Raw genomic sequence first — 12,364 nt, 5'->3', positions numbered from 1 at the left:
GCTATCAGCGTCCTTCTCCCCCCTCAGTTTTACCCATTTCCCTTAAGCGTCTTTTCCTCTCCACTCCACCTTTCCTCCCTTTCTCTCTCCCTGCCCCCTTACCTTCGTGGCGCTTCTCCGCCCAACCGACAACAGAACAGGCCCGGTCCGACAAACCTCTCTGCCCTATAGCTGCGAATCTAAATTACCTTCTTATAGCTGCAGTAAGAAGGTAATTTAGATTTGCGGCTACAGGGCAGGGAGGTTTGTCGGACTGGGCCTGTTGTCGGTCGATCAGTGGAAGCACCACAAAGGTAAGGGGCACCTGGCCGTCTGTGCTGCACCCGGGGCGGACCACCCTCCCCCCTTGATACGCCACTGCCTTTTCCCTACCTACCCTGCCGCAGCACACAGCCAACCGGAAGTCTTCCCGATGTCAGCGCTGACGTCGGAGGGAGGGAGGGCTTTGCTTAAGCCCTCCCTCCGATGTCAGGTAGGGAGAAGATAAGCCTCGCGGCTGAGTACATCCAGCCCCGCAGGAACCCTGCAACCCTCGGAGATGTCCCCACGGGATCCCCGCAACCCTAGGGGGCAGGGTCACGGGATTCCCGTGATCCTAGGGGGCATACCCACGGGATCCCCATGATCCGAAGGGGGATCCCGCGGGATTCCCATCGTCCCCGTTCCCGTGCAGCTCTCTACTTCTGAACGAACGTGACACAGCAGGGTATTTAAGGCAAATTACTTATACTGAAGAGGTTTTTATCAGTTCAGAGGCACAGACTCAGTTTCTCAGCTTCTTAGCAAACAACACCCCAGGGGAAAGGGTGTTATGGAATGGGGGACAGGGAGGCTTTTACTCCCTGTTTAATTAGACGCAGCTGACCTCTGCTTTCAGAGACCCAGCAAACACAAGAACAGTTCTTATATTCAAAAAGACAGGCTCTTTTCTTCCCTTTAACTTAGGGACTAACCTCCATCCATTCCTGGTTAAAGCTTGCTCTCAGCAGCTAGTCTCAGACTGGGTAAGACCTCAGACATTTCCACGGTCCTCACTGCTGTAAGGTTGAAGGGAAAGACTCCTTCCCTCACCTTCCTGGTTGCACTCCTGCTGGTGTCTCTGCCTTGCTTCCCCCTGTCTGTGATTCAGGGCTCTGTGTATCATAGTCACACCCCTCTTTCCTAGGAGAGGGGTTGGGCTGAAATTCCCTAGGAAGTGGAACCTGGTTTCTCCTAGGCTGCTGATACTGAGAATACCTTAAAGAGCCAGGTTTCCACTTCTCAGTAAAAGTCCTAACAGGCTTTCTGGCATATTTAAACTAATATGGCATCTTCTGTAGAGTATCATCATGCTCATATCTTTCTTGCTCTACCTCACTGTCTGAGGGGTAGTCAGCCATTTTTACATCATTACTCCTAACCTGGTCAGCTCTCCTGACCAGGGACCGTGTTCTGCTTTTATTAATCCCAGGGACAAAGCCGGCAATGGGTTTGTCACAGCGTGCCTGTGATGTCACCGCATTTCATCCACGCATGCCCTCTCCTGCCACAATTTCTTTTCAAAGCCCAGACAAAGTGCTGGGTTTTGGAAAAGTTATCCGGACCCGTGGACATGTCCTCAAAAGGAGGACATGTTGTTTGGTAACCCTACTCCTAAGCTACTGGTCCTGCCTTCTTTGTAGCTTATTGGCTGACTGAGGAATAACTGACCAATAGGCTACAGGAAGAGGCAGAAGCAATAGCTTCAGAGACACAGCCTTACTTCCTGCTTTCCCATGCAGCTCTTTATTGGAAAGATTTCAGCTATGATGTCTGGGCAGTTCTGGAAAGGATATTTGGGGTGCTCTAGCACCCACAGAGCTGGCGCCTATGGTCTCTGGGATGTAACAAGGTGCTTGTGTGTTAACTGACTACCCTGTGTGGTAAATGCATGATGCAGACCATGCCCCTGCATGTATTGTACAGCCTTTGCACTTAAACCCCCAGGTTAATTTTTGCTGTTAGAAGTGTAAAACTGTACCACATTTTAATAAAAGAGCCCCATTGTGTCAATTAAGTGGTTTATATGTATTAAAATGTCAAGCATATCAATTTGCAGGGAGATCAAGGTTTTAGAGGACCAACTGGTCTTCCTGGTCCACCAGGAGAAGGCCTCCCAGGACCAAAAGTAAGTCAACTTCATTTGTTTCTTAAAGTTGATTGTCTTCAATTATTTGTTTTCTTATTTATTTTTATTGAATTTAGCCCATACATTTTCATTGGTAGCTCAAGACAGGTTACATTTAAGTATAAAAAGAAACAGGCACTGAAAAACAAACAATACATTAAAAAATAAAAAATTATTTATTTAGATTTTTATCCCATCCTCCCAGTAGCTCAGAACGGTCTACAAGCAAACATTCACAGTGGAGCGTATTTGGACAATACAGAGACTATACAGTAGTTTAAATACATTTGGTCAATACAAGACTATACCGTAGTTTAGTACATGGACTATACAGTAATTTAGTACAGGTTAAGAATGGACTGTACAGTAATTTAAGTAGAGGTTTCAAAGGGGGAGAGAGGCATAGGCTGGTTGAATTTTAGTTGAAGAAGAGGATCTTTACCACTCTCCGGAAGGTCATTAATGAGTTCTGTAGTCTGATTTGAGGGGGGAGTTGGTTCCAGAGTTGGGGGATGAAGTGGCTGTATGAGCGTTTACGGGCGGTTTCTGACAGGAGGGATCTTCCTGGGGGGATGCATAGGCATTTCTCCATTTCTTAACAGAGGGGGCGGGTGGGGGTGTACAGGGCTAACTTGGATTTTATGGCGTAAATTCTTTTATGTGCTATTACCAGGGCCTTAAATGCACAGCGTTGGTTAATTGGAAGCCAGTGTTCAGCGCGGAGGGCTGGGGAGATGGGATTGTGATAGTTGAGGTTGTGTAGGAGACGGATTGCTGCATTTTGTACCCGCTGGAGGCGCCTGAGACCTTTTTTAGCTACTCCATTGAATAGGGAGTTGCAGTAATCCATCCTGGAGAGGACATAGGCGTAGAGGAGTTGGGCTAGCTCAGGTGTGGATATGTAGGGTTTGATCCTTCTCAGTTGGCGGAGGTAGTAGAAGGAGGTAGAGACTATTTGGGATATATGGGTGGACAGGGATAGGTGGCCGTCTAACGTTACTCCTAGGCTGCACACTTGGTCTGCTGCGGTTAACAAGGTGGAATCCCAAAATAGTGTTGGACATGTGTATTTGGTACTTTTTTTCCTAATCCATAAAAGTTCGATCTTGGAGGTGTTCAGCTGTAGTTTGTTGTTTGTCATCCAGGTTTTCATGTCAGAGAGGCAGTGTTAGAGGTTGGCAATTTGGGATGGTCGGTTTTCACCTAGTGGAAGGAGCAGCTGGATGTCATCGGCGTAGGAGTGGATTTTAACATTGTACTTCTGGGCTATATCAATGACAGGTCTGATGCAGAGGTTAAATAGGAGGAGGGACAGAAGGGCGCCTTGGGGTACACCATATTTGATAGGTTTGGGGTTAGATTTGTGCATCCCTAGTAGGACTGTTTGGGTTCTTTGGTGAAGGAAGGAGGTGAACCATTGGAGGGCAGAGTTTTTGATTCCCAGGTCATAGAGTCTAGATATGAGGAGGTGGTGATCGACAGTGTCAAAGGCAGCGCTAAGGTCAAGTAGGACTTGTAGGGCATCGCTGCCTTTGTCAAGTATCGACCAGTTGTCATCAATAATATCCAGGAGTACTAATTCTGTGCTGTGGCCTGTTCGGAATCCGGATTGATCAGGGGATAGGGCAGCTTGTTCTTCAATGAAAGGGTGTAATCGGTGGAACACTATTCGTTCTAGGAGTTTGAAGACAATGGGAGGTTAGAGACTGGGTAATAGTTGCTGGGTTCGTTAGGGTCAAGGGTGGATTTTTTGAGAGTGGGTTTGATAATAGCCAACTTCCAGCTGAGAGGTACTGTCCCTGTGGAGAGGGAGGAGTTAATGATGGGGAGGATAGATTCTGCCATGGCATCTTCTGTGGACAGTAGGAGGCTAGATGGGCAGGGGTCAAGGATGGTGCTGGAGGGCTTGAGTTCTCTCAGGGTTTCAAGAACCTCCGCATGGGTGGCCATATGAAGTTGGGGCAGAGTGGTAGAGGATGGAGTATATTTAAACAAATATCAAAAATAAAAACAGTGATTACATAAAGCCCAACTTGGCCATGTTTCACTTTCATCAGGATGAAATATAACCCCCATTTTACTAAGCCGCGGTAGAGGTTTCTACCACAGCCTGAAGCACTAAATGCTTTGACGCTGGGCCAGTAAGTACATCTAACATTTTTGGTTATTTTCAAATACAAAAACATTTCATGTTCAAAACATCCTAATCCTGACCATTTGGACATGAGAGGGGCCAGCAAATAATGGATTGACCACATAGACATCTGAAGAGAGCAGTGGGGCACCTTAGAAGGCACTGCTGAATTCTTCTTGTTCTCTAGACTCTTCCCCCCTCCCCCCCATCAATCTTGAAAGCCTCTCTTCTGTCATTTCAGAAATAACTTTTTGATCTGCTATCCTATATGTTAGAGAAAGGGGAATTTCCAGTGAACAAGGGGCATATAATCATTACCCCAATTGTTAAAAATCAAAAAGAGTCCATAACTCAAGTTTCTAACTATAGGCCTATTACTTCTATTCTTGGTTTACCTTTAACTTTTGGATTATTTAGAGCATTTTTCACTTCTGCATGTTTCTCAATCATTAAAAGCAATTGAAGTAAGAAATACTGATAGAGACATCTAGGTTTTACTTCCAGTGAAAGCAATGGAAGTAAAACCCAGATGTCTCAATCCGTCCTCTTTTTTTCTGGAGCCATATGTTAATCCTATATGGAAGTCTCTGTTCATCTCCACCCAAGGCACATACCTTTGTCTTTGTGTGCTCAGAGATGACAAAAAACTAGGGCTGCACATTTAATGCATTATTAATGCATTAAATGTTTAACTTGCGTAAAAATTTTTGACATGGATTGGCTACCGTAAGGACAGGCTACTGGGCTTGATAGACCATTGGTATGACCAAGGCTATTCTTATGTTCTTATGCCTCTAGAGTCCCTGCTACACCGGACCAAGAAGTTACATCAGCTGATTAATCTTGGTTAAAAATGTTAATCTTCCTGCAGCCCTACAAAAAGCTAATCATAAACCTAACTGGCAATAAAATAACAGCATTTAAATATGTGCTTCCATCTGTAAATGATCATGTAAGGCTTGCATAATACGTGGCAAGTGGCTAGTGGAATTAAAATTTTAAGAGAATTGCTGGGTTAAATATCATGTGTCTTTAACTTAAAATAGGGAAATGAAGGAAAACAAGGACCACCAGGCATATCCGGACCTCCAGGTGAAGGGATTCAGGGACCTAAGGTAAAAATAAGCTATCGACCATTTCGCAACAGACAGTGTAAGAAAACACAAACTGGTTAAAGTGCTGCTGAAATTTAGGTAATTACGATGACAATAGAAAGAAATTCAAGTGATATGTAAAAGTTTTAAATGATGTAATATTGTGTACTTGTTGTAAAATGAAAAAATGAATAAAGAATTTAGAAAAAAAAATAAATTTCACATTTAGGACCCACTTCTTTATATATGTTGCCTATAAAATTGGTGCCAAACAGTGCAGCACTAAGCACAATTCTATAAAAGATGCACTGTATTGAATTACTACTACTATTAATTATTTCTGTAGCACTATCAGACTATACAGCACTATACAGAGTCACAAAGAAGACTTAGCACCACCTAAGTGTGCTGAGACATCACCAGCCATCCTGTTAGGTGCACCTTATGTTTATGTCATTTTTATTAAAGGTTTCCAAACAAATCAAGAAACATCATTATAGCACAACACAAGAACGCAAGCCAGTAAAACTCAAACATTTGTAACCAATCCCTCAACCCCTCCCAACCCCCCAATCCTCTCTCCCCCCTCCCCCCCAACCACCTACCCTGGGAGCAGCAGCAGCATATCTAAGCAGCAGATCTGTTGTGGTATGATCATAATCACACAAATTCAACAGCATTAATCCCAAAGTTGTCTTCTAATATATGGAGTAAGTGTGGTACTAAAGGTTGTCCAGCATTGTGTAAATAGCTGGCCTGCACGAGTGATCAAGTCCGCAATGTCCCGCCTCTCCAATAACACTTTTCCATCCCATCCAGGGCAGGATTAATTCATCGAGGGCCCCTAGACACACAAGTACACTGGGCCCCCTGCCCCGCCCCACCCCACCATGCGCCCAGGCGGAAACAGGAAGCTGTGTCAGAGGGAAGCTTTGGGCAAGCAGCACCGCTTGCACAATTATAGTTCCTGTTGCCTTTCTTACCCGCGTTGCTTGCTTGTCATACTTTATGTCGCGGGGGGCCTGCGTTGCCGATCAATGCTGAAGGGGCCCATCGCCGTTTGGAAAAAACAATGTTGATGTCTTCCTTCATCGGGCCCCCCTGACCATTTTGGGCCCTAGGCACGTGCCTACTTGGCCTATTGGTTAATCCTGCCCTGGTCCCATCAGCACTGTCCGCCTGAGGAATGCCGTACATCCAGACCGAGCGGGATGAAGCCTGACTTGTAGAGTGAAAAGAAAACTGGAGTGAAGTCGCCAAGAACAGTCCCAGATATGCACTACATAGTTCATAAGCTGTATCCAGAAATGGGAAATAAAAGGACAGGTCCAGAACATGTGGCCAAGGTTGGCCTGTGGATGGGACCATTTAGCACAGCAGTTGCCTGCAGAAATTTGCATCTTGTGTGCTCTATTCGGTGCACAAAAAAGCTCTCAACAAAAATTAGGTACACCTTATTTATGCCAAGTTCTTCTTGGCCTAAATACCTGCACCTAAGGTAGGCACCTACTGGCACCTAATTCCAAAACAGGCACCTCCCTGCAAAACAAACTCATGATCCATCTCAACCATGCCTATGTTGTGATAGGTACTTTGGACTAGGCACCTATCAAGTTATGCGCCTAACATCCAATTAATTCCAATTAACATCAATTACAAGGTGTTACATGCCAATTATCGGCACCAGTATTTATTTCACCCGCCCTCAGTAAAACCTTCTACTGCAGTTCCTTAAAAGCCAGCATTAGCCAATTTATTGAAAACCAACACTGACCAGCTGAGAGAGTTTTCTGCCCAGGCTCCATCCCTATGTGCTCCTAACCTAACCAGTTTGGGGATGGCCAGTAAGTGGCAATATTCAGCAGCACTAACCAGTTAAGTGCCACTGAATGCCATGTGCCAGGTTCCTTAGTGGGATTTAACTGGAGAAGAGCCTATCCTGCCTGGTTAAACCTTTTGAATATTGGGCAGTTATAGTTTTTATTGTATAATTTTGATCTGCTTTTAACTGGTCTAGTGTCAGGAATAAGCAGAACATAAATATTAAATTAAATTTCTATATATAATACCCTTTGTTGCTAGTTCTCTGGCTATGCTGTTATGCTTGTGGCCAGCAGGGGCACTGTAGACATACTGTTTGGAAACTGAACATGCCAATGTCGGGCAGCTCACTAAAGCTGCCACTTACTGCTGAGCTCTGTCAGAGAAATTTCAAAGAGGTCTTCAGCTAATAGGGATTAGGAATCCCCACCAGCTCAGGTATTTAATATTTTAAGTTGGGGAGGAGGAGCCAGGGGGCAGGGAGGGGCAAAGAGCAGGAGGTTGGGCTGCCTAGAGGACATTGTACCCACTCATTGTAGCATAAGGTTCCATTTTATGCAATAGACAAAACTTTGGCGGAAGGTCCCTTACTGTCTACTGCTGAATTAGCTGACTATTTTAAGGGTAAAATTGATACTATTAGGGCCCAGTTAGTTGGTAATAAGCAGTAATAGGGAATCTGAGGCTGTGAAAGATGTATGGTTGATTACATTGACTCTCAAGATATTCCTGGTAATTGAGTCTAGGACAAATTACTTAGTAAGTTTAGCAAGAGATAATGTGATCTGGATCTTTGTTCCACTCTTCTTTTGAAACATTTTCTAATTTCTGGCCTTCTTTGTTAGTTGCTTTTGTGAATCTGGTTCTAGAGAAGGGCTGTTTTCCAATATCATTTAGGTACCACTTTACTAAATTACAGCAACATTTTGTACAATCCATGCATTTATTGCAAAAACTAGCGAACAGCAAATGCACAGCCTGTGCTATGTTCAGTGCTATATAAGTGATAAGCAGTAGTAGTAGTAGAAAGCATGTCCAACATCTGCCCTGCCTTTACCATATAAGTCAGATTCTTACCACACAGGCATTGAACGTTATATGCAATGCAGCAGTGCACCTCTCTCCCTACACCTTCTCGATCCAGACCATCAAGATCTGACCCCCCCCTCCCCCCAGATCATTCTCTCAATCTGATCCCTACCCCCACAATCTGGTCCTGGTGATCTTGTAGGAAGGGGTAGGAGAAGATACCTTTATATGAAATACTGACCCCTGGCAGTAGTACAGCTAGACTACCACTAGAGCTCATTGAGTTCCATGTTGTTGTTGGAGGTAGATGGAGGTACCAAAGAGGGTCTGCTCCCATCCTGTCTCACTAGTCCACCAGGGATGGACCCTGGGAAGTTTCTGAGATACTTGGGGGATATGGTTGGGTAAGGGAAGGGATAGCTTGCTGTTAGGGGAGGGGGTTTGAGAAGGGGAGGAGCTAAATATAAAAGTGATGCTTGGGGGGGGAGGCACTAGCCAATTAGTGCAGCTTATTTTAACTCCTATTTTAAAGTAGCCATGAAAGCTCTTTCCTCAATAAACTGTATAGTCTATTAGGTTATATCAGCCTCTGTTATATATAGTTATATGGATGCTGTAGCCTGGGTTTCTCTATCTAATTGGTAAACTAAACATTTTTAGTTCATAATTTTCTAATTCAATTGTCATTAGGGTGGACAAGGAATTCAAGGAGTATCAGGACCTCGTGGGCCTCCAGGAGAGGGTCTTATAGGACCAAAGGTAGGTAAAAAGAATTACTATTGTAATCATTTAGTATATGATTAGGACTAATACTCTTATCCTCCCTGTCTCCTCAGCTCACAACCTTGTAGTCATCTTTGACTCCTCTTTACTTTCTCTGCATAAATAGAACAGACCGCTAAAGCCTGTCATTTCTTTCTCTATAATATCACCAAAATCTGACCTTTCTTTTCTGAGCATACTACCAAAACCCTTATCCATACTCTTATCACCTCTTATCTAGATTACTGCAACTTGCTTCTCACAGGTCTTCTACTAAACCATCTCTCTCCCCTTCAATCTGTTGAAAATTCTGCTGCACAACTTATATTCCACCAGTGTCGCCATGCTCACATTACCTCTCTCCTCAAGTCACTTCATTGACTCCCTATCCACTTCCACATACAGTTCAAACTCCTCATTGATTCACAAGTGCATTTACTCTGCTGGTCCTCAATAACTCTCCTTTCTTATCTCTCCTTATACTCCTCCTTGGAAACTCCGTTCATCTGATAAGTCTCTCTTAGCTGTACCTTTCTCCTCTACTGCCAACTCCAGACTCCGCCCCTTCTATCTTGTTGTACCATGTGCCTGGAACAGACTGCCTGAGTCAGTAGTACGTCAAGCTCCATCTCTGGCAGTATTCAAATCTAAGCTAAAAACCCACTTTTTGAGGCTGCTTTTAACTCCTAACTCCTACTCAGTTGTATCATTTCCTCTGTGAAAAATTTCCTAACCCCTATTGATCCTGTCTGTTTTAATTAAGATTGTAAGCTCTATTGAGCAGGGATTTGTCTCTTATATGTTTAATGTACAGCACTGTGTACGTCTACCAGCGCTATGGAAATGATAAGTAGTAGGTATCCTGAAAACCCGATTGGTTAGGTGTGCAAGATTAAGCATGGTGAATGGCAGTTAATGCATATATGTTCTGATGTTTGGTGCATTAGTCCATCGGCCTCCAAGAATGACTAATAATAGTTTCTTATGCACTGGCAGAATAAAACCTGTGCCTGAATTTGGTCAATAACCCATGCAACATTCATAAAATACTTTCACCAATTGTTTAATGGGACAAAATAGATTAAACAAAATCTTTAAAACTATGGGCTCCTTTTACGAAGGCGCGCTAAGGCCTTAACGCGCGGAATAGCGCACGCTAGCCACTACCGCCTCCTTTTGAGCAGGCGGTAGATTTTCAGCTAGCACACGCTATAGCACGCAATAATCCAGTGCATGCATTAAAAACGCTAGCGCACCTTTTTAAAAGGAGCTCTATATTTTTTATAGTAAATCATGTATGTTTTTTACAGGGTGATCGAGGTACTGCAGGTGAAAGGGGACGAAAAGGAGATAAAGGAGACTTAGGAGATACTGGCTTTCCAGGAGAGACCGTAAGTAAAGGTCATCACAATCAAGATTATTAGTTATAACCATGAATCCATACAAGTCACCATATAGGAAAAGCCTGCATGACTTTGTTTAAATGTTCTGGGATTATAAAAAATTTTGAACATGTAAAAATGCATACAGACATACACTAATAGTCATATATATGTGTAGAATTTAAAACAAAATAAATTTTAAGAACAAGTTGACAAACCTGGAAACATTTCTATGGGTTTATAACTTCTCAGTCCCACTCTGTCCCTTAATTGAAGCCACTGAACCAATTCCCTTCTTTCCCATCTATAATAATAAAACGCTAAGCGCGCATGCGCACTCCTACCTGCGTGATCAGGCAGGAGTGCGCATGCGCACTACTGGCAGAGAAACTGTAAAGCACGGACCTTCCTGCTCTCCAGCTCCTCCAGGCATTGAGTGGCAGTCCTCCATCCACTCCACCAAAGCGGCTCTTCTGTCTGCCCTCCTCATCAAAGCCTACTGAAGATAGCGGCTGGCAGTAGCGAACCTCGCAGGCGCTCTGCACCTCAGTAGCACGTTCCCTCTGACGCACCAGATCGCGTCAGAGGGAACGTGCTACCGAGGTGCATAGCGCCTGCGAGGTTCGCTACAGCTGGCCGCAATCCTCAGTAGGCTTTTTTGAAGAGGAGGGCATACACGAACGACCAGGAAGCCAAATGCTGGACAGGGAGAGCAGGTAAGGGGTGCTGCTGGACAGGGGGAGCAGGGAAGAGGTGTTACTGGACAGGGGGGGAGATAACAGGAAGGGAGGCCTACTGCTAGACAGGGGGAGCAGGGAAGAGGTGCTGCTAGATGGGGGGAGGTAAAAGGAAGGGAGAAGGCCTGCTGCTGGACAGGGGGGGAGCAGGGAAGAGGTGCTGTTAGACAGAGGGAGAGGTAAAAGGAAGGGAGAAGGCCTACTGCTGGACAGGGGGAACAGGGAAGAGGTGCTGTTAGACAGTGGGGGGGAGGTAAAAGGAAGGGAGAAGGCCTACTGCTGGACAGGGGGATCAGGGAAGAGGTGCTGCTAGACAGGGGGGAGGTAAAAGGAAGGGAGAAGGGCTGCTGCTGGAAAGGGGGAGCAAGGAAAGGGTGCTGCTGGACACAGGGTGGGTAAAAGGAAGGGAGAAGGGCTGCTGCTGGAAAGGGGGAGCAAGGAAGGGGTGCTGCTTGACACAGGGTGGGTAAAAGGAAGGGAGAAGGGCTACTGCTGAACAGGGGGAGAAGGCAAGGGGTGGTGGTGGACAGCCGAGGAAAGAGAGAAACAGAAAGAAAGAAAGACAGATAGACAGAAAGCAGCCAAGCAGAGAGAAAGAGAAAGAAAGAAAGAAAGACAGACACACACATCTATTCTAGTACCCATTAATGTAACGGGCTTAAATACTAGTCTCTCTATAAAAGTCTCCAAATCCTCCATCATTAATACCAAAAAGTCTACTTGCCTCCTCCTTCACCACTACTGACATTTCTCCATTTTGAGACCCCCTCCCCCGATGCCATTGTGTCCTGCTCTGTTCCTGCTGATACTGCTCAACTCTAATCCATAGTTCTCACCTCCGTGACTAAGCCCTATCTCTTCTCTCCTCACTTACATTTCTTAGCGCAGCTTCCTCCCTGCCTTTCTACAACACCTCCATAGTTGATGTCTTGTGAGGCTCATTAGAATCTGTGAATTGGAAAGAGATTGCTCTTCCAAAGGTCTCCGAGGGAAGAGAGATGTTTTGGTATTACCCAGATCTGATAAGCTTACCAGCAGATTTATGGAAAATAAAATTCCATTACACAAATGTGATTTGAAGAATAAAATTACCAGACAACAAAAGGTAGAAAGAAAAAAAAAATGATTTTATATTTTGTGATTAGAATATTTCAGATTTGAAATATGTATCCTGCTAGAGCTGGTATTAGACATAACTGGAGACCGCAAAGCCCAGGCTGTGCTTCTTTAGCTGCCAGCTGGCTTAGGGCTCTCTCTCT

The 12,364-nt window shown here is 44.7% G+C and overlaps 1 protein-coding gene across 1 annotated transcript in view; it reads left to right on the top strand.

Moving 5' to 3' along the window:
- Nucleotides 1-12,364, top strand: part of LOC117360475 (collagen alpha-1(XXVIII) chain-like) — a 123,855-nt gene that overhangs the window by 84,986 nt on the left and 26,505 nt on the right. The window contains exons 26-29 of the mRNA XM_033944262.1: nt 2,078-2,146; nt 5,327-5,395; nt 8,915-8,983; nt 10,297-10,377. Coding sequence (XP_033800153.1) covers nt 2,078-2,146; nt 5,327-5,395; nt 8,915-8,983; nt 10,297-10,377 — 288 coding nt within the window. The remainder of the gene's footprint in view (nt 1-2,077; nt 2,147-5,326; nt 5,396-8,914; nt 8,984-10,296; nt 10,378-12,364) is intronic.

Source organism: Geotrypetes seraphini, chromosome 5 (assembly GCF_902459505.1).
Source record: "Geotrypetes seraphini chromosome 5, aGeoSer1.1, whole genome shotgun sequence".
Lineage (NCBI taxonomy): Eukaryota > Metazoa > Chordata > Amphibia > Gymnophiona > Dermophiidae > Geotrypetes > Geotrypetes seraphini.
The sequence above is the reverse complement of the archived record's forward strand: the minus strand, read 5'-3'. Positions and strand labels throughout refer to the sequence as shown.